General features: G+C 47.0%; 1 protein-coding gene across 1 annotated transcript; it reads left to right on the top strand.

The window, feature by feature from the left end:
• Positions 1-381: 381 nt before the first annotated feature.
• LOC102428157 (DLA class II histocompatibility antigen, DR-1 beta chain-like) lies at positions 382-11,259 on the top strand. The gene is made up of 5 exons (XM_014449784.2): positions 382-545; positions 7,566-7,832; positions 9,728-10,009; positions 10,668-10,778; positions 11,222-11,259. Exons 1-5 carry the CDS (start codon positions 446-448, stop codon positions 11,257-11,259), a joined length of 798 nt encoding a protein of 265 aa, XP_014305270.2. The 5' UTR covers positions 382-445.
• Positions 11,260-22,075: the final 10,816 nt, after the last annotated feature.

Consider the following 22,075-nt stretch of genomic DNA (forward strand, 5'->3'; position numbering starts at 1 on the left):
GCAATCACCTCCCTCACTCTCAGCTCCCAGCACACTCACTCATCCATTTGCAAAAGGGCTCTGTCTGCAGTGAGAGAGACCAATGCTCCCCAAAGGCTCCAACTTGTGTGCTCATCACTAACCAGCGCAGAGCTGCCTCACAATAGGGCCCAACACAGTGTTTCTGACACAACCAGACCAAACCTTTAAGCACTAAATCAAAGCAATGCTTTTAATGGAGGAAATTCTAAGTTCCAGAAGAGGACCTTTCTATTGAATCTCTGACCAGCAACTGGTGATGCTATTCATCTGATGCTCATTGGTTCTCAGTACTGAGATGACCCAATCCAAGAACTAAGAAATGAGTGCCTCAGTTGCTGTTTTGGGGATGTCCATGGAGAAGGGTCACAGTCCTCACTGAGTGAGACCCCCCTGCTCCCTGCCCCTGTCCTCTCTGGTCTCCAGCATGGTGTGTCTGCGGCTCCCCGGAGGCTCCTGGATGGCTGCTCTGAAGGTGATGCTGATGGCACTGAGCCCTCCCCTGGCTCAGGCCAGGGACACTCCACGTAAGTGCACCTTGGGGGTGAGCTGTTGTGGGGGAGGAAGAAAGGGAATTAGCTTTGTCACCATGTCCAGGCCATGTCCCTTAGAAAATGGTGGCATTTTCTTCAGTGGCCACCTGCCTTTATCATATGGGTCCTGATTCTTTCCACCACAAAAGGGGCTGGTGCTCGCCACTATGAGTGTGCAAGGGGCTCCATGTATCTCAGCTGTTCTTCTCACCTCGTCTCCAGTAAATCTCCCCTGCCTGTGTCCCCGTCCATAGGGGTCTTGAGAGGATTGAGCAATAATGATCTCAGACTAATTCCCACCCAGTCCTCCATTTATTGTATTGAGTTATCCCCAAAGGAACGTTTCTCTGGCATTTAATGGGGAGTCAAAGGAATTAGAGGGTCTGTCTTTGAGGATTGTGTGTTCTGTCCTCAGCAGAATCTGTGATGCAGGTGCCTCTCCCTACTATGTGAGATGTATCCAGGGGGCTCCCCACCATCTCCTTTCCTTTCTTCATGAACCCCTAAAGAAAGAAAAAATTCAGTGCAATTATTGCTCTGAAATTATTGCCCTAGGCCAGGTTACAGGCCGTCAGTTCAAAGGTTTAGGGAGCTGTCCCTGAGGAAGTGACACTTGAGACACATGAGACCTGGATGATGAGTAGCCACCCTGTGAAGATCTAGGGGACAAGTGTCCCAGGGAGAGGAAGAGGGAGAGGCCACAGTGTGGGAACGTGTTTGCCATGTTGAAGGGGCAGGAAGAAGGCAAGCGAGGCTGCAGCAGGTGAGCAAGTTGGGGAATGACATTGACATAGGAAGAGGCTGGAGAAGACGTGAGACAAATCATATTGGGCCCTGACGGGCGGGTAAGAAGTTTGAATTTTATCTGAAGAGACATGGGAATTGCTTAGGGTATAAGGAGAGACCATGTACATTTATTAAAAACAATAACCCCAGCTACCAGGGGGGATTGGATTGCAGGGTTCACAAGAGAAGTCGGGGGGCCTTTGAGGAGCATGGAAGAGCTCCCAGGTGACGTGCTTGGGCTTCAGTTAGTGAGTGCAGCAAAGGCAGCGGGAAAGGGGAAGTGAACAGATCTGGGGTAGATATTTCCATGACTTGTTATGGATGAAATGGGGGAGGAGTCACAATCCCTAAGGATTTTATCTTGAATAATTAGAATAAACTTGGTGGAGCTGTGTGTTGAGAAAGGAAAGACTGTGTAAGAAGTAATTTGAAGGGGGTGGTTAGGAATAAAGGTTTTGTGTAAGTTTGAAATGATTTCTTGACATTTGTGTGGAGTTGCCAAGAGGTCAGTTGAATACAGGAGCATGGAGTTCAGAGCTGGCCAGGGAAGCGGGTGTATGTGTTGATGTCATTGACACATGTGCTGTGTTAAACACCAGGGAAGTCGAGGAGGAGGTGGAGGAGGAGGAGAGAGAGAGAGAGAGAGAGAGAGAGAGAGAGAGAGAGAGAGAGAAGATGTCAAGGGCTGATCCCAGAGGACCAAGGGCCAATGAGTCTGCAAAGGAGACTGAGAAGGGGTGCAGTGTGTTGAGGAAAACCAAGAGAAGGTGATGCAGGGCGGTGAGGAGAAGTAGGTTTTTCCAGGCGGGAGTGGCCAGGTTTGGTGAGAACTGCTAGGAGGCAGGGAAGTGAGGGCATGCAGAGAAGTGAGCACTGGGTTTGGTGGGTGTGAAGTTCACAGACAGTGGAGTGTATGAGATGAAACCTGATTGTACCATTGAAGAGAGGACGGGGGCTGAAGACGTGAGGGAAGATGCCTCTGAGCAGCGTCCTCAGGGAGACTGTGCGCTGGGCTCAGGGAGTCAGCTGGACCCTAAGCATAAGAACAAAGGAGCCTGAAGAGAAGCTGGGAACTCGAGAACCAGAGATGCTCAGTCATCAGCAAGGAGCCACTGGAGTGGCCTTGAAGGCAGAGTTGACTGGTTATGAAAGCCACCAATTCCACAGCCACTGTTTATTAGTGACCAGAGCAGACAGTCACCACCTGGGGATGAGGGTGGAGTCATGGACAAGACAAATCTGGTCCCTGCGGCATGGAGCAGCGTCACAGTGGGCAGTTACTGTGCACCAGGCCTACATTTGAGTGTGTGACTCTCATAACCATCCTGTCTCACCTGCAGCAATTACAGATGTAATCACCCATGAAATCTGATTCAGAGAGTTTAAGCAACTTACCCAGAGTCACAAGGTTAATTGTAGAACCAGGTGACATAGTCTAGATCTCAGTATCTAGAAAGTTCCTCTCTTCTTCGTCAGCATAGTACTTTCATATTAGGTGCATGTATATCCTGTTATATACAGACACCAATGTTTCTGTCCTTGTGATCAAAATGATATCCTATCTAATAATAGAGAAACATGGTAATTAGCCATACCTCCGCCACCCTTCCCATTGGCTAATCAGGGCGATATGCAAATTAACTGCCAGCCAAGATGGCGGCCAGCAGCCAGGCAGCTTGAAGCGAACATGAGGCTTGCTTGCTTCAGTGACGGAGGAAGCCAACGTTCCCCACCTGCCGCTGCCGGGCTCTGAGCTTGCAGTTTAAGAAACATTGTTACAAATATAGAAGCTAAAAAAAACCCAGAAACCTGCTTTCAGCCAGCCGGGCCTCAGAGCTGGAGTTGAAACACTGTTTCGATTATAGAACCCAAACAAACCAGATACCTGCTTTCAGCAGACGAAGTCTCAGAGCTGGAGCCAAGCCTCAGAGAGAAAGCTGGCTCTCAGTTCCAGTGACAGCCATAGAAGGTAAATAAATCCAAGAATAAAAAAGAAAAAAAAAGAAAAAAAGGAGAGGTTTGAAGCTTCATTCGCCCGCTAGCCTGAAAATGGCCCTCAGCTCCTCACCCAGACTGGCCAGGCACCCCAGTGGTCGACCCCCACCCTGAAGGGGGTGTGATCAGCTGGAAACAGCCATCATCCCCTCATCCAGGCTGGCCAGGCACCCAAGTGGGACCCCACCCTTATCCAGGACACCCTTCAGGGCAAACCAGCCGACCCCCACCCGTGCACCAGGCCTCTATCCTATATAGTAAAAGGGTAATATGCCTCCCAGCACCGGAATCAGCAGAGCCGCGAGTCCTCCCAAACCCGGGATCAGTGGAGCCGCGAGGCCTCCCGGCACCGGGATCAGCGTGTCAGGGGGAAGGGCCCAAACCCCCTGATTGCCCTGCAGCTCTGTGTGTGATAGGGGGCAGGGCCACAACCTCCCTATCCGCCCTGCTCTGTTTGTGACAGGGGAAGGCGCCCCAACCCCCTGATTGGCCCTGCTCTGTGCCTTATAGGGGAGAGCTCCTCAACCCCTTGATCGGCCTGCTCTGTGTGTGACAGGGTGCGGCGCCCCAACCCCCTCATGGGCCCTGCTCTGTGTGTGACGGGGTGGAGTTGCAACCTCCCCATCGGCTCTGCCCTGAGTGTGATGGGGGAAGTGCCCCAACCCCCTGATCGGCCCTGCTCTGTGTGTGACAGGGGGCGGTGCCCCAACTCCCCTATTGGCCCTACTCTATGTGTGACAGGCGGGAGCTCCCCAACCCCCTGATCAGCCCTACTCTGTGCGTGACAGGGGGTGGTGTGGCAACCTCCCCATCTACCCTACCTTGAGTGTGACAGGGGGTGGCGCCCCAACTCCCCACTCGGCCCTGCTCTGAGCCCAACCAGGGGTTGCACCTAGGGATTGGGCCTGCCCTCTGCCACCCAGGAGCAGGCCTAAGCCAGCAGGTCGTTATCTCCCGAGGGGTCCCAGACTGTGAGAGGGCACAAGTGAGGCTGAGGGACAACCCTCCCCCGCCAGTGCACAAATTTTTGTTCACTGGGCCTCTAGTTTAGTGATAAAATGGATTAAAGACAATTGCCAAATGGTGATGAAGATATTATTTGCTCTAGGAATTTAAGGAATAGAAAGATCTTGTGAGCTTGCTTTCCTAGGCATTATAAGAATTAAAATAGCAAGCTATTTATTGAGTGCTTAGATGATCAGCACCAGAAAGAATCACTATTTAATTCCACACTTAACAATATCCTGTGAGGAATACAGTATTATTACATCTATTTTAGAGATAAAAAACAAGGCCCATGGGATTTATAATCTGACCCAGTGGGAGAGCTCATGTTCTAATTTAGAATCCTCATTCTAGAGCCTGGGCTTCCACCCCCACTGTGAACAGGGGCTTGGCTGGGTCCGACTTGCTGCTGAGATTTCTGATGTTCCCATGTGCCAGCGTGTGTCTCAGGGTTGGGGGCAGCAGGTGCAAGGGCTGCTAGTTCCAATATACAGGAGGAATTTACATCCATTTTGTATTTACACCTTGAAAAGTTCCCTATGGGCTCACACTATGTGCAGACTGCCGTGGGCACGTGAGGAACTCAAGGGAGTTTAAGTGCCCTCCTCAGCCTCAGATTCCATCAGCGGGTGGGTTGTGTTGCCAAAGGAAACATAGAATGCCCGATTTAAGCTGAATTTCAGAGAAATAGCAATTACTTATCTTAAATCCAAATGTGCTGGGAATTGTGTATTTTTATTTGCTTTATCTGGAGGCCTTTAAGTTGGGCCCATGAGCACGGCCTGATAGTGTTCACCAAACAGGCTACAGTGAACAGCAACTCACACATGTTTATTTTTCAACTTCTCATGTGTCAGGAAGGTGCTAGAGAATTTGTGAAAAGTTACATAGACCGAGTCTGAGCAGAGTGCCCTCCCCTCTGCCATCACTTCTCCGTGAAGGTCTCCATCTAAAGCTGGGACCTGCTCCTGTTTGTAATCTGTCTATGTGAGGGGGTCATCTCAGCTGCTCCCCTTCTGAAGGACCTGCCTATAGAAATGAGAGTCCACATCTGGCCAAGGCTGGTAACCTGATGCCTCCTGGTATTACTGGGAGCAGGAGGCGGTTAGAAAGGGAATTAGTTGGGACTCTGAATGGGAAACAAATGGCCGTGGCTGTAACTTCTATTGGAGACAAGCAGTGGGCCAGTGGCCGGGAGATTGGGTGGCGACACAAAGAAACAGGTAGATCTTGGTTCTGAACGAATTCATTTTCCTGGAAAAATAGTCTCACTGGAACCAGATTCCCAAAGAATATAAATGTCATGTAGACCTAGACTTTCCACAGAGATAATATTGGCTGAATTTTTATGTTAATTCCCAGCTGCTGCATAATCAACAGTGGCTTTTGCACCCCAGATTTTTCAGATGGTTTATCACCCCTTCCACCACTTCCCACCCTTGGGACGTCTGCAATATGTAAAGCCATGTTTGGTTGTCACAAGTGGGGGTGGGGGGAGGGTTTCTCTGACAACTGGTGGGGATCCCGTGTGCAGAACACCCACCCCAACCACAAGAATTTTCTGGTCCAAATGTCAGTAGTGTTGAGGTTGAGAACACAGCTGGACACTGGCTGTTTCTAAAAATTCTAAACTCACGCCTTATACACACACACTCACCTTCCAATGCAGCTCTTCACGGTTTATTAAGAAAAAAATTAGACAGTTACATAAATTCACCACTTTCTCGTTGAACCCATTCAATCAATTGAAGCTCAAGATGTTTATGTTTATTTTGCTTTATGCGATGTTTGTCAAAACATCATGAGTTGTGGTCACTCATCTCTGCTGACCTTCCGTGTCTCTCCTCCATGAGTCGTGCATCGTGGGGAGCCCCCTGTCCTCAGTCAGGGCCTCCCATTTCTGCAGGGACTCTCTCCACACCAGCGATGGTGTCAGAGCTTCCATCCACCCCCTGCTTTAACCACAGGTGTGCTCTGTTCTCTGTGCTTCCTGGGTTGGACATGCAGGAAAGAGAGGGCGCCCTATTGGGATTAGGGTGTAACCCCTGAACCTCCTCAGTGCTCTCCCTTACATGCAGCAGAAGCCCCCTAACTCACCCCCAGGCTCTCAGCACCCGCCTCCTCCAGGCTCCTGTCCCCTCCCTCCCACTGTCTGGGCTCAGAGCCTGTTCCCTGGGTTCCCAGGAGGCACATGGGTTCTCTCAGGCTTTGCAGGTGGCATTGCCTTCACCTGAGAGGTGCCTCCTGTTATGGCGCAACCCGTAAGAGACGACCACCAGAGCCAAAGGGTAGAATTTAGGAGCCTTTATTAGCTGGCCAGCAACTGCAGTTACAGCACCCCGCCATAGCAAGGACCGAACTGCAGCCCCGACCAGATGTAGAAGTAAGCTTTTATTCACAAAACCACAAACGGTTGGCTGAACACACACAAAGTTCGTTACTCCATTTCTCAACACAGGTCACAGACTCATACCTTTCAAAGGCCACAGGTTCATGCCTTTGGAAGGTTACAGGCTCATACCTTAGAAAGGTTAGGCTCTTCACCCCTGGCTAATCCGTGACCTGTTTGTAAAAAATGTTAAGAGGGAGCTGTGGTCTTTGCAACAGAGCCAGAGACTGCGATGACCTAATTTAACTGTAACCTTCTATTGTTCCTAATCCCTGGGGCGTTTATTACACCCCCTTCCCCCAAAAAAGTGACCTTCCCCCACATCCTGTCACTCAGAGGCCCTGGCCCCGCCCCTGATGGGACTTGGACCCTGTGGTCCCTGCTCCATCTCCCTCCTGTGTGGATGCCCCTGTGGTTGGGCTGTGATGGGCACTTTGGTGAATTCTAAGCTGCAGAGCTAGCAGAAGGCGATGCCCGGTTTCCTGCCTGGGTCCCGGGCAGCTGGGGCCTGGCACGAGGTCCCCTGCCCAGGGGGTGACAGGAGGAGGCGGGTGTGGGGAAGGGAGAGGCTGGGGGTCATGGGGGGGCATCTAGGAGGAGGCGGTGATGGCACAAGTCCTCCCTAGCCTGGAGCCCGGAGCCCGCGGGGCAGCCCAGTGGGTCCCCAGTGGCTGAGGGTCCCAGGGGTCTCCCTGCCCTGCGGCCTCTCAGCCCCAGAGGAGGGCCCCGGGCGCTGGCAGTGGCGGTGCCTGGGCCTGTGTCCCCACCGCCTGGCGCCAGCACTGGGCGGCGTCGCCATCTTCTCTCACCAGCGTGACGGGTCCTTCCTGTCCCCGCAGCAAATTTCCTGGAGCAGGTTAAACACGAGTGTCATTTCTCCAACGGGACGGAGCGGGTGCGGTACCTGGAGAGATACATCCACAATGGGCAGGAGGACTTGCGCTTCGACAGCGACGTGGGGGAGTTCCTCGCACTGACTGAGCTGGGGTGGCCAGATGCTGAGGACTGGAACAGCCTGGAGAGCGAACTGGAGCAGAGGCGGGCCTACGTGGACACGTTCTGCAGAGAGGCCTACAGGGTGACAGGATTCCTGGTGCAGCGGAAAAGTGAGCTCGAGGGGGGTGTAAAGGGTGGGAGGAGGGAGGGGTGGCGTGGTAGGGTGTGCACACAGGGCTGTGAGGAGCACCCCTGAGGGGCCTGAGGGCGGCTGTGGGGACCCTGAGTCCTGTCCTGTGTAGGGCGTTTACAGGGGTGCCCAGTCCTGTCCAGTGGGGGGAGGGTTTGGGGAGCAGCGTGGAGGGTGGGGGAGGTGGGAGGAGGGAGTAGGTCTGTCTTGGCCAACCCCCCCTGACCCTGAGCCCCTGGAATAGGGGTGCTGGGTGCACAAGCCTTTCCCTGGGCAGAGGGTCAGGCTGGGTGTGAGGGGCGGGGCCTCCCAGGCACCTCTGGCCTCTCTGAGCTCCTTTCAGTTCTCAGTGTCTTGTTCCCCCCTCAGTGCCCTGTGTTTACAGAGGGGGTGATGGGGAGCCAGGGTCTAATTGTAATTGTGTTACTTAACACACTGATGTTACATCCACACAGGCTGATAGCATTTAAGTCATTACATGTTAACTGTCTAGAGTTCTGACAATTTACTTTGTATTCTGTTTTAATCTTATTCAATATTGCCAAACACTCAGGTAAAAAATTGTTTTTGACTTTAAATTTGTCCTTCTTTGATTTCTAAGGTTCTTGAACATTTTCCACATACGTGTTGGCTAATGGCTGATCCTGATCTAGGAATGGCCTATTGTCCTTCATCCCTGGGGTCCGGGCCTTTTTCTCAGTGATTTTCCAGGTTCTCTAGGCAGCAAGATGGACACTTTGCTAACATTGGTGCAGCATTTTCTCCAGCTCCTGGCTTGTGTTTTCATTCTGTTTTATTACTTTCCATGTGAGGAATTTAAACATCTTTAAGGTAATGAAATGCACTCAGAAGTCGCTAGCAATGACTTTCCATCAATCTTAAATCTACAATTTTGAGGTCCAGTAAAAATGTTTCCCCCGGGTTCCTCCTACTCCTCAATCTTTCCTCATTCTCCTCCTCCTCCTCCCGCTTCTCCTATTCCTCCTCCAAAACTGTATTTATTGGGTCTGATGTCAGGCAGGAAGTACATGCATTAATGAATCCCAGACCCTGCCCTGAGCTCAAATGTCAGCTTGAAAAGAGAGACAATTATAAAATGTCAACAATCCCAATAACAGGCCGGCTTCTTTTGAGAAGGAGCGGGTTGCTCAGTGAGTGTCACTGTCAGTGTTATAATGATGCTGCCTTGCTCCTCCCTCTCCCTCAGGACTCAGCCCCTGGAGCTAGGGAGTCACCATCTTTCCTGCTTCCAGGGGAACCATCTCTGTGTTCTCAGGTGTGATCGCATTCCCAGGACTTCACACCCTGAGTCCCCATCTCCCCAAGCTGCTCCCCAGCTTCTCCCTCTGCTTTCCTTATGTTCTCTCTCCATATGTGATAAACAGATGACATACAGTGATGGCTGTGTTCCAGCCGCTGTTGTACATGTTTCAGGCCCATTGGTCCTCATATGTCCTTAAGCGGTGAGTTAGCATTACCACCCCCTTTGCAGGTGAGGAGCTGAGCAGAGAGGATCTCCCAGGATCACCCAGTAAGAGGCACAGCCTGGATGTGACCAGGCAGCCCTGCTCCAGAAATCACGCTGGAACTCACACACTCTGTGCCTCGCAAAGATTTGTAAACACTTCATTCAACAATGAGTAACTGTTTCCAGATGCGAAAAATCCCCCAAATTTCCTCAACGTCTCTCAAATCCAGTGGCCTGGGCTTAGGCAGAGATTCAAGGCTCATGGCATTACCTGCTGCTGGGCCACAGGGTGGATTTGAGGGGGGCCTGCCCGGGCCTGGAGCCTGGGACTGGAGATAAGGCTGAAGGGGGGCAACCATGGGGCCTGCCTGTCCTGCTCACGTCTCCCTCCGCCTTCTCTGTCCCAGCTGAGCCCACAGTGACCGTGTATCCTGCAAAGACCCAGCGCCTGCAGCACCACAACCTCCTGGTCTGCTCCGTGAACGGCTTCTATCCGGGCCACATTGAGGTCCGCTGGCTGCGCAACGGCCAGGAAGAGGAGGCCGGGGTGGTGTCCACGGGCCTGATCCGGAACGGGGACTGGACCTTCCAGACCCTGGTGATGCTGGAAACAGTTCCCCGGAGAGGGGAGGTCTACACCTGTCAAGTGCGGCACCCCAGCAGCACCAGCCCTGTCACCGTGGAATGGAGTGAGACGCCCTCTGACCTCACACGCCTCCCCCCTCAGGGGCCTTTGCTTGTCCCTGAGGGTCAGGGTCCCCTCTCCCCACACCCCGTTTTCCTTTGCTCTGTCTCTCCTTCAGCACAGGCCGCAGGGTAGCCCTGTGATCGCTTCTGTGGACACCCATAGCCCTGGGAGGCCTCCATGCCTGCCCTGCTCTGAATTCCCCACACTCTCCCCTTCATGGTGCCCCTTGGCCCTGGGCACCATCCCCTGTCGGGCTGGGCGGGTGCTTCTGCCTGCGCTGAGCTGCCCACTGTGATCTGGGAAGAGGCGCGTCCTCCACAGCGTGGGGACCTTCCTGCCGCGGGAGAGCCTGTCTGCTCTGCTCTCTGTAGCTCTGTCACCCGGGCCAAGTCCTGGAGGTCACAAGCTCCGGGCTCCGCAGCCTCAGAGGCCAAAGCAGTGGCCTTGGGTCGGGTGTGAGGGGACCTGAGGCCAGTGCCTGGGCCTTGTACCTGCTCAGTGTGACCTCGGTCTCATTTGTGGAAATAGATGTTGTTCTGCTTCTTCTAGGGCAGCTCCTCCCTATACCCACCCCCCCCCCCCCCAGCTCTCCATCCCAGGGTCTCCATTAGAGAAGTTGGTTTGGGCTAAAACCCACTAAAACCAGCTTCTTCTCTCAGGGGCCCAGTCTGGATCCACACAGAGCAAGGTGCTGAGTGGAGCCGGGGGTTTCGTGCTGGGGCTGCTCTTCCTCGGGGCAGGGCTGCTCATCTACTTCAGGGCTCAGAAAGGTAAGGAGCCTGCTGGCCGCCGAGGCCCCGAGACGGTAGGGGGACCTGGGGCTTTGCTGGGTGAGCTCTGGGTATGGCAACGCAGTAGAAGCCTCTCTTTCCCTGTCGGTCTCACGTTCCCTGGAAATGCAGAAATAACCAGCTCCCGGTTCTCAGGGTGGAGACATGAGGAGTCATGGCTGTGGGGTTAGAGAGGGGTTAACACGCACGGGGATTTGGGTGCAGATCCTGGGGCACATGGAGGAGCAGGCCCTGTGGTCACTAATGACACTGGATGTGACAGCTTCGGGGCCACTGCTCTCAGCTTCTGCTCTTGTCCCTGCTCTGGTGTCAGCGGGTGGGGGTGCTGCTGGAGAAGCTCAGGTGGCCTGGGCAGGGGACCCTGTGTTTGGGGACACACTTACCTTCATATCTTTTAAGTAGCATCTTCCTTCTCTTCCCAGGACACTCTGGACTTCAGCCCGCAGGCAACGCTCTTTAATCCTCTCTCAGGGACGCATTCGGTTTCCCTAGAACAGAAGGTGCAGGGGACGAGCCAGGGGACAGACAGCGGGGAGGCTGGGTGTGGCTCTGGCCGCTTACACTGCAGGGTCTCCTCCCGCCTGGTGAGAGGCAGCTCTAAAGCAGCTTTGGCTCCTGTGGCCTCTGAGCATTTCATCTCACTTGGGAGCCACAGCAGGAGGCCTGGGAGGGCAGCGCCCCTGCTGGCTGGGCCTGGGAACAGCACTGTCCTCTGTCTGCAGGACTCCTGAGCTGAGGTGGCCATGGCGACAGGGGCAGGAAAGAACCTTCTGTCTGGCCCCTTGGCAGCTTGAAGAGGTTTCCTGCTGGGCTCTCACTCCACAAGGAGAGCCGCCTTGGACTCTGGCTGCATCCTGGCTCTTGACTCCCCAGCAGCTCCTCCCTGCTGGTTCCTGCCCGCCCTGGACCTGGAGGCCCCAGTGTTGACTGCAGAACCTTATCACCATCCCTCCCTGTCCCTGTGAGTTCAACCCTTGCTGTCTGATAAGCACCTTAGCTCACCTCAGCCCACATTTCTTTACAAAATGTTCCTAATTAAATATGGAGTGAAATCATCTGGCTCACAGGCTTCAAGGGCAGGAAGTAGGAAGAAAAGCTTTCCTTGTTCCCGTCCTGCTTTTCATGAGTTTTCCCTCCTGGTTCCTGAGCCAGGAGAAAGCCTGCCATGGACCTGAACACGGTGGTCTCCAACGTGGGTGTTTTCTCAAAGACAAGCACACAGGTTCCCTTGCCCATGGGATACTGAGAGGGGACAGCAAGTATAAGAAACGCAGACAAGCCCAGCTGGTGTGTCAGTGGTTGAGTGTCAACCTATGAACCAGGAGGTCACCATTCAATACCAGTTCAGGGCACACGCCTGGGTTTCTGGCTCAATCCCCAGTGGTTGGTGTGCAGATGGCAGCTGATCAATGATTCTCTCTCATCATTGATGTTTCTATCTCTCTCTCTCTCTCTCACTCCCTTCCTCTCTGAAATCAATAAAAAATATTTCTTTTTTAAAAAGAAAAGAAAAGCAGGCCACTTGTAAGGATATGATGTCTTCACTGTTTCTATAATCATGTTCTTTTCACTTTTTTTCTCTAATTTTTTAAAAGAAGGTTCCTAAACCTGGTACCTCTTGAAGTCCCCTTTTAAAGTATTAGTCTTTTTTTTTAATCTTTAAATTCTTTATTAGTTAAGGAATTACGAATGTGTCCATATCCCCCCCTATTAACTCCCTTCCCCCCCCCACCACCACCACTCATGCTCTCATCCCCCTGTTGTCCATGTCCATTGGTTTGGCTTATATGTATGCATACAAGTCCTTTGGTTGATCTCTTCCCCTTACCCCCACCCTCCCCTACTTTCCCTCTGGGGATTAATAGTCTGATTGCTGTTTCTCTGTCTTTGGATCTGTCCCTGTTCATCAGTCTTATGTAGTTCTCTATATTCCACAAATGAGTGAGATCATGTGGTATTTATCTTTCTCTGACTGACTTATTTCACTTCTATTCCTCAGTCTTTCTGTGCCTCAGATAAAATGCGTGCTGTGCTGACTCTTCCTTGAGATGCACCTTCCCCATGAGCAGGTCCCGGAGGCCATCAGGACGGAGCTGCAACTCTAGTGGGAAAGGTGCGCTTCTGAGGCCTCCAGCTTGTGTGGCAAACTCACTGTCTGTCACAGGAAACCCTGTGTGGGCCTTATCTGAGCATCAACCAGGGCCCCTGCTGGGCACCCAGGGGAGCGTGTGGCCCCCTGATGTGCCACCAGAGTGCAATCCTCTGCCCTGGAGGGGACATGAGAGACTCCTGTGGGGTGGCCTCCCAATGCGTGTGAGCACGGAGCAGCAGAGTTTTATGCAGCGTTTTGTTTAATAAGACAGAGGAGGAGAGCAGGACATATAGATCAACCTGTTCATTTCATCTGCCTATTTATTTTTCTACCTATCTGTCATCTATCTATAGAAACAAGGGATGGATTTTTAAGTGGTTGTCTACAGAGCAAAATGAGGGAATAGATTGAAGGAATCTGTGTTTTTCTGAATTTATATCTTATTTAATAGTTTTAACTTGAGGAACATACAAATATTTTATGTAATAATTTAAATCAAAAATTTTAGAAGGCAATACATAAAAACAAGCAACAAACTATAGCAATAGAAACAAACTGACAAGAAGTAGGTGATGGGAAACAGCTAAAACAGTAAATCAATCAAGGGTTCCCAGTCCAAGACGACAGTGCAGAAAAGGCCTGAGATCACCTCCCCCCATTTCACATTAAATTTCCACCTGCAGACAGAGCAGCTCCCCCTGGAGAGGAAAGGAGGGCTGACTGAACAACTTCTGCACGACCAACAAGAGAGAAATCCCATAGACACGGGGGGAGAGACAGAGACATGGCACCATGGCAACCCCACCCCAGCACTGACCTGCAGTGGGCAGGGATCCCTGAGGGTGTATGTGCAGACCCTCCCACTGTGGGTAAAGTGAAAAACATTGGCTAAAAGGGCACCTAGACTATAAGGAGGAAAATCCATTTACTAACCGAGAACATCTGCAAGTGGGAGGGGAACTGCAGGAACCCAGGCCCTAGGCCCCAGGCCCCCGGCCCACACTAGTTCTGTGCCTCGTCCCCGGGACTTCCACAGCCAATCCCATTGCAGTTCCAGCTCAGGGCCCCTTACCCCCAAGGCTCCCTATGGCCCACTCCCACTGCAGCTCCGGCTAGCCTGCTAAAGACACCTGGCTCACACAGTCTACAGAGGAGAGGCTTCTAAACAAGTCTCTCCTTCAAGACGGGGAGAGGTCGCTATTTCACCTAATTCATAGAAACAAACACACAGAAAGAGTCAGCCACAACGAGGAGACAGAGAAATGTATTCCAATAAGGGATAAGGAAACATAAATAAATAAATAAACAAACAAACAAACAAGAAACAGACATACATACATAAATAAGAACTAAATGAAACAGAGATAAGCAATTTACCAGATAAAGAGTTAAAAGTAAACTCTGGTTATAAGTATGCACAATGAACTTGGAAGAGGAATACATGAACTCAGTGAGAACTTCAACAAAGACATAGAAAAATATTTAAAACAACCAATCAGAACTGAGGAATATAATTGAAATGAAAACAAAAATACTCAGGAGGGAATCAACAGCAAATTAGTTGAGGCAGGAGAATGAGTCAGCAAGCTGAAGGACAGGTAGTGAAAGTCAATCAGAACAGTAAAAAGAAAATAATATTTTCAAAAGTGAGGACAGTTGAAGAGAACTGTGGGGCAACATCAAGTGTGCCAACATTTGAATCATTGGAGTCCCAGAAGGGGAAGAGAGAGAAAGGGATGTAAAACATACTTAAAGGGATAATGACTGAAAACTTCCCCAACCTGGTGAGGAAAACAGACATCCAAATCCAGAAAGCAGAGATAGTTCAAAACAAAATGAACCCAAAGAGGCCCATATCAAGAGACATCATATTTAAAATGACAAAAGTTAAGGAATCTTAATGGCAGCAAGAGAAAATCAGCTAGTTGTATACATGAGATTCTTCTGAAGACCATCAGCTGATTTTTCAGCAGATACGGTAATGGCACAAAATATTCAAAGTGGAAACCTACAACCTAGAATACTCCATCCAGAGAAGTTAGCATTCAGAATTAAAGGAGTGAAAAGAGTTTCCCAGGTGAGCTAATGCTGAAAGTGTTCATCACCACTAAACAAGCGTTAAAAGAAATGTTAAGGGAACTTCTTTAAACGGAAAATACCAAAACTAAAAATAAGAAAATATTGGAAAGAAAAAAATTGCACTGATAAAGGCAAACAGTTGTAAGTGTAGCAGATCAACCAATTATAACGCTAAAAAAAGATTAGCACACAAAACCAGTAAAAGCATGTGTAACAGTAGTACATTAAGGGATACACAAAAAGAAGATGTAAAATATGATGTCAAAAACATAAACATGGGGTGAGTACACAATGTAGATTTAGAATGCATTTGAGCTTAAGCAACAATTAACTTAAGAAACATTGCTATAAACATAGCTTTTTATATATGAGCTAGAGGCCCAGAGTGTGTGGTTAGAGTCCCTAGGCCTGGCCTGGCCTCCATCACATGGCCTCTGCCGCCCTGCATCGCTACATGAAGCTCCCTGCCTCAGGATGCTCTGCGATGCTCGAGGCCCCTCAACTGCTCCACAAAACTCCCCCTGCCCTGCCACTGCTCCGCGAGGCTCCCCCCACCCCAGGACTTCTCCGCGAAAATCCCCTGCCCCACCACTACTTCACGAAACTCGCTGCCACCAGGGTGACTTCTCTGCTAAGCTCATGGCCACCCCACGAAGTAGCCCGCCACCGGTGCTCAACAATCCCCAGTCCCACCCCGCTGCCAGCGCCCCCTCATGGTGAGTGGCTAGGGGCCGGGGGACAGGGGGGACCAAGAGATGCTCCATGCACTTCATGGTGCAGGTCACCCGTTCGGTTGTGATGGCACCTCACTCTTTGTATATGTTAGGATCTTATGGCAACCAAAAACCAAAAATCTATAATAGGTACAGTTAAAAATGAAGAAAAAGAACCCAAACAAACACTAAGAAAGCAATCAATGTACAAGAAAAGAGAGCAATAGTTTGGCTCAGTGGATAGAGCATCAGCCTGTGGGCTGAAGGGTCCTGTGTGTGATTCCAGTCAAGGGCACCGACCACAGGTGCAGGCTCCTCCATGGCCCAGTATCTGGTCGGGCTCGTGCAGGAGGCAATCAATCAATATGTTTCTCTCACATGGATATTTCTCTCTGACTTTCCCTCTCTCTTCCACTCTCTCTGAATGTCAATGGAAAAATATACTTCAGTGAGGATTTTTAAAAAAAGAAAAGAGAGCAAGAGAAGAAAGAAACAGCAAAGAACTACAAAAGCAACCAGAAAACAATTAATAAAATGTCAATAAGTATACACCTATCAATAATTACTAAATACAAATGCACTAAATATTTCAATCCAAAGACAGGGTGACTGCATGAATTCAAAAACAAGACCTGTGCATATGCTGCCTATAAGAGACTAACTTCAGTTCAAAAGAACATACTGACAAAAAGTGAAGAGATAGAAAACGGTATTTTATGCAATGGAAATGAAATGAAAGCTGCAGAAGCAATAGTTATGTCAGACAAAATAGACTTTAAAATAAAGACTAACAAGAGACAAAGAAGGGCACTACATAATGATAAACGGGTCAATCTAAAAAGAACATAACATTTGTAAACATCTATACAATAAACATTAAGAATATCTAAATATTTAAAGCAAATATTAATAACATAAATGTAGAGTAGAATGTAACTCAATAATATCAGGGAACTTTAACACCCACTTACATCAATGGATAAATTATTCAGACAGAAAATCAAGAAGGAAACAATGGTAATAAATGACACTGTAGAATAGATACACTGAACAGATACAGAACATTTCACCCAAATCAGTAGAATATAAACTAGTTTCAAGTACTTATGGACCATTTTTCCAGGATAGAACACATGCTAGGTCACAAAAAAAGTCTCAGTAAAATTTTTAAAAATTTAAATCACATCAAGAATATTCTCCAATCACAACAGTATGAAAGTAAAAATAAATTATAAGAAGAAAACAGGAAAAAACAAAAACACATGGAGGCTAAACAACATGGTACTAAACAATCATAAACAATTAATATGCTAATAAAGAAATCAATGAGTAAATAAAAAAATGTCTTGAGACAAATTAAAATGAAAACACAACAAACCCAAATCCTTGGGACACAGTAAAAGCAGTTCTAAGGGGAAATTCAAAGCAATAAGCCCACCTCAAGAAACAAGAAAAAATTCAAATAAGCAATCTAAACGTACACCTAACGTAACTAGGAAAAGAAGAACAAACAAGACCCAAAGTGAGTGGAAGGAATGAAATAATAAAGATCAGAGAAGAAATAAATAAAATTGAGACTAATAAGACAATAGAAAATAACAATGAAAATAGACCCTGGTTCTTTTTTTAAAATATATTTTATTGATTTTTTACAGAGAGGAAGGGAGAGAGAGATAGTTAGAAACATCGATGAGAGAGAAACATCGACCAGCTGCCTCCTGCACATCTCCCACTGGGGATGTGCCCGCAGCCCAAGTACATGCCCTTGACTGGAATCGAACCTGGGACCTTTCAGTCCGCAGGCTGACCCTCTATCCACTGAGCCAAACCGGTTTCGGCCATTTTTAGTTTTTTAAGGAAACTTCATACTGTCTTCCATAGTGGCTGCACCAGTCTGCATTCCCACCAGCAGTGCACCAGTGTTCCTTTTTCTCCACATCCTCTCCAGCACTTGTCGTTTGTGGATTTGTTGATGATAGCCATTCTGACAGGTGTGAGATGGTACCTCATTGTTGTTTTGATTTGCATCTCTCAGATGATTAGTGACTTTGAGCATGTTTCATATGTCTCTTGGCTTTCTGAATGTCCTCTTTTGAAAGGTGTCTATTTAGGTCCTTTGCCCATTTTTTTATTGGATTGTTTATCTTCCTTTTGTTAAGTTGGACGAGTTCCCTGTATATTTTGGAGATTAGGCCCTTATCAGATATAACATTGGCAAATATGTTTTCCCATGCAGTGGGCTATTTGTTGTTTTGTTGATGGTTTCTTTTGCTGTGCAGAAGCTTTTTATTTTGATGTAGTCCCATTTGTTTATTTTCTCTTTAGTTTCCAATGCCCTAGGAGCTGTATCAGTGAAGAAATTGCTTCGGCATATGTCTGAGATTTTGTTGCCTTTGGATTCTTCTAGAATTTTTATGGATTCCCATTGTACATTTAAGTCCTTTATCCATTTTGAGTTTATTTTTGTGTATGGTGTAAGTTGGTGGTCTAGTTTCATTTTCGTGCATGTATCTGTCCAATTTCCCCAACACCATTTATTGAAGAGACTATCTTGACTCCATTGTATGTTCTTGCCTCCTTTGTCAAATATTAATTGAGCATATTGGTTCGGGCCAATTTCTGGGCTCTCTATTTTATTCCATTGACCTATATGTCTGTTCTTGTGCCAATACCAGGCAATTTTGAGAACAGTGGCTTTGTAATACAGCTGTACAGCTTGATATCTGGTATTGAGATCCCACCTACTTTGTTCTTTCTCAGGATCACTGCAGCTGTTCGGGTCTTGTTTTATTCCAGATGAATTTTTGGAGAGTTCGTTCTAGGCCTGTGAAATATGCAGTTGGTATTTTAATGGGAAGTGCGTTGAATTTATAGATAGCTTTGGGTAGTATGGACATTTTAATGATGTTGATTCTACCAATCCATGAACACGGTATGTTCTTCCATCTGTTTATGTCTTCCTCTATCTCTTTTTTCAACGTCCTGTAGTTTTCTGAGTAGAGGTCTTTTACCTCTTTAGTTAAGTTTATTCCTAGGTATCTTAATTTTTTTGGTGTGATGGTAAATGGGATTTTTTTTTAGTCTCTCTTTCTGTAAGTTCACTATTGGTGTATAGAAATGCCTCAGATTTCTTGGGGTTAATTTTGTATCCTGCTACATTGCCGTATTCATTTATTAAGTCTAATAGTTTTTTTATGGATTCTTTATGGTTTTTTATGTATAATATCATGTCATCTGCAAATAAGGACAGTTTTACTTCTTCTTTTCCAATGTGGATGCCTTTTATTTCTTCATCTTGTCTGATAGCAATGGCTAATACTTCCAGTACTATATCGAACAGGAGTGGTGAGAGTGGGCATCCCTGTCTTGTTCCTGTTCTTAGGGGAAATGGTGTTAGTTTTTGTCCATTGAGTATGAGGTTGGCTGTGGGTTTGTCATATATGGCTTTTATTATGTTGAAGTATGATCCTTCTATTCCCACCTTGCTGAGAGTTTTTATCAAAAATGGGTGTTGGATTTTGTCAAATGCTTTTTCTGCATCAATTGATATGACTATGTGGTTTTTTTCTTTCAATTTGTTTATGTGATGTATCACGTTTGTTGATTTTAGGATAATGTACCATCCTTGCATTCCTGGGATAAATCCTACTTGGTCATGGTGTATGATCTTTCTGATGTACTGCTGGATTCGATTTGCTAGGATTTTGTTGAGGATTTTGGCATCTATGTTCATGAGGGATATTGGCCTGTAATTCTCTTTCATTGTGTTGTCTTTACCTGGTTTTGGTATTATGGTGATGCTGGCTTCATAGAATGAGCCTGGAAATGTCCCTTCCTCTTGGATTTTTTGTAGTAGTCTGAGGAGGATAGGTTTTAGTTCTTCCTTGAATGTTTGGTAAAACTCCCCTGTGAAGCTGTCTGGTCCTGGGCTTTTGTTTGCTGGAAGCTTTTTGATGACTGCTTCAATTTCTTCCATATTTATTGGCCTATTGAGATTTTTAGATTCTTCCTGATTGAGTTTTGGAATGTTGTATTTTTCTAGGAATATGTCCATTTCCTTCAGGTTGTCTAATTTGTTGGAGTAGAGTTGTCCATAGTATTTTTTAACAATCATTTGTATTTCTGTGGGGTCTGTTGTTATTTCGCCTCTATCATTTCTGATTTTATTTATTTGGGTCCTCTCTCTTTGCTTCTTGGTGAGCCTGGCTAGAGGTTCATCAATCTTGTTTATTCTTTAAGAAACAGCTCTTGGTTTCATTGATTTTATGTATTGTTTTTTTGGTCTCTATGTCATTTATTTCTGCTTTAATCTTTATTATCTCCTTACTTCTGCTCACTCTGGGCTTTGCTTGTTGCTCTCTTTCTAATTCTTTGAGATGTAGAGTTAGATGATTTACTACCATTTTTTCGTGTTTTTTGAGATAGACCCATAGAGCTATGAACTTCCCTCTCAAGACTGCTTTCGCTGTATCCCATCAGTTTTGGATTGTTTTGTTTTCATTGTCATTAGTTTCCGATGTCTTTAATTTCTTCTTTGATCTCATTGGTAACCCAATCAATATTTAATAACATGCTATTCAGCTTCCAAGTGTTTGAGTATTTACACACATCTATCCATGTTTTTATTGTAGTTAATTTCTAATATTATGCCATCGTGGTCTGAGAAGATGCTTGGTATGATTTCAATCTTCTTGAATTTGAGGAGACTTTGTTTGTGACCCAATATGTGTTCTATTTTTGAATATGTCCCATGAGCCCTTGAGAAGAATGTATATTCCGTGGCTTTGGGGTGAAGTGTTCTGAAGATGTCAATTAAGTCCATCTGATCTAGTGAGTCATTTAGGATTGCTGTTTCTTTGCTGATTGTTTGTCTAGAGGATTTATCCAGTGATGTCAGTGGTGTATTAAAGTCCCCTACTATGATTGTATTGTTGTCCATCTCTCCCCTGATATCTTCCAGGAGTTTTTTTATGTATTTGGGTGCTCCTGCATTGGGTGCATATATGTTTACCAGGGTTATATCTTCTTGTTGTATTGATCCCTTTAGTATTATGGAGTGGCCTTCCTTATCTCTTGTTATGGCCTTCACTTTGAGGTCTATTTTGTCTGATATAAGTATTGCTACCCCAGCTTTCTTTTCCTTTCCATTTGCCTGAAAGATATTTTTCCATCCCTTCACTTTTAGTCTGTGTGAGTCCCTTCTTCTGAGGTGGGTCTCTTGTAGACAGCAAATGTATGGGTCATGTTTTTTTATCCATTCAGCCACTTGATGTCTTTTGGTTGGAGCATTTAGTCCGTTTACATTTAAAGTTATTATTGAAAGGTACTTGTTTGTAGCCATTTCTTTTTTTGTGTGGTTGTTTTCTTTCTGAGCTTTTTATTTCTTCTTTTTACACCAGTCCCTTTAGCATTTCTTGCATTGCTGGCTTGGTGGTGATAAACTCCCTTAGACTTTTTTTGTCTGTGAAGCTTCTTATTTCCCCTTCAATTTTGAATGATAGTCTTGCTGGATAGAGTATTCTTGGATTCAGTCCTTTGCTTTGCATCACTTTGTAAATTTCTGTCCATTCTTTTCTGGCCTGATGTGTTTCTGTTGATAAATCATTTGATAATCTAATGGGAGATCCCTTGAATGAAACTTTCTGTCTTTCTCTTGCAGCCTTTAAGATTCTCTCTTTGTTCTGAACATTTGCCATGGTAATTATGATGTATCTTGGTGTGGGTGTTTTCGGGTTTACCTTGTCTGGGACTCTCTGTGCTTGTGTAATTTTTTTTCTTCCCCACCTCTGGGAAGTTTTCTGATATTATTTCTTCAAATAGGTTTTCTAATTCCTCTTTCTGTTGTTCTGGCGCCCCTATTATTCGTATGTTGTTTTGTTTCATGTTGTCCCATAGTTCCCTTAGGCTCTCCTCCTGTCTTTTAATTTTTTTCTCCAATTGCTGTTCAGTTTGGGTGTGTTTTGTTTCCCTGTCTTCTAATTTGCCAATTCGGTCCTCTGCTTCTCCTAGTCTACTGTTGAAACCTTCAATGGTGTTTTTTATTGCAGCTATATCACTCTTCATTTCTTCTTGGTTCTTACATAATTTATTGATTTTTTCATCTGTTTCTTCTTGCTTCTTGCATAAGTTGTTGATTTTTTCCTCCATCTGGTTTATGCACTCTAGGACCCTTAATCAGAATTCTTTTTCTGTCATGTTGCATGCCTCTGTATCACTTAGCTGCTTTTCTGGCGAGTCCTCCTTTTCTTTCCTTTGAGGGTTTCTTTGTTTACCCATGTTTGATCGTACAGCCATATCTAGATGTTGAGTTGTTCAGTGGCTGCTCCTTGGGTGGAAGTGGCTCCTCGGGCTGCGGTTGCTTCTCGGGCGGTTGTGGTAGCAGCTGCTCCTCA

This window comes from Myotis lucifugus, unplaced genomic scaffold, assembly GCF_000147115.1.
Source record: "Myotis lucifugus unplaced genomic scaffold, Myoluc2.0 scaffold_1416, whole genome shotgun sequence".
Classification (NCBI taxonomy): Eukaryota; Metazoa; Chordata; class Mammalia; order Chiroptera; family Vespertilionidae; genus Myotis; species Myotis lucifugus.

Bases quoted from the DNA above. Each gene is read 5' to 3' on its own strand.
- LOC102428157 (XM_014449784.2), top strand. From the start codon at position 446: ATGGTGTGTCTGCGGCTCCCCGGAGGCTCCTGGATGGCTGCTCTGAAG. The intron at 546-7,565 runs GTAAGTGCACCT...CTGTCCCCGCAG, and splicing joins TCAGGCCAGGGACACTCCAC to CAAATTTCCTGGAGCAGGTT. The intron at 7,833-9,727 runs GTGAGCTCGAGG...TCTCTGTCCCAG, and splicing joins ATTCCTGGTGCAGCGGAAAA to CTGAGCCCACAGTGACCGTG.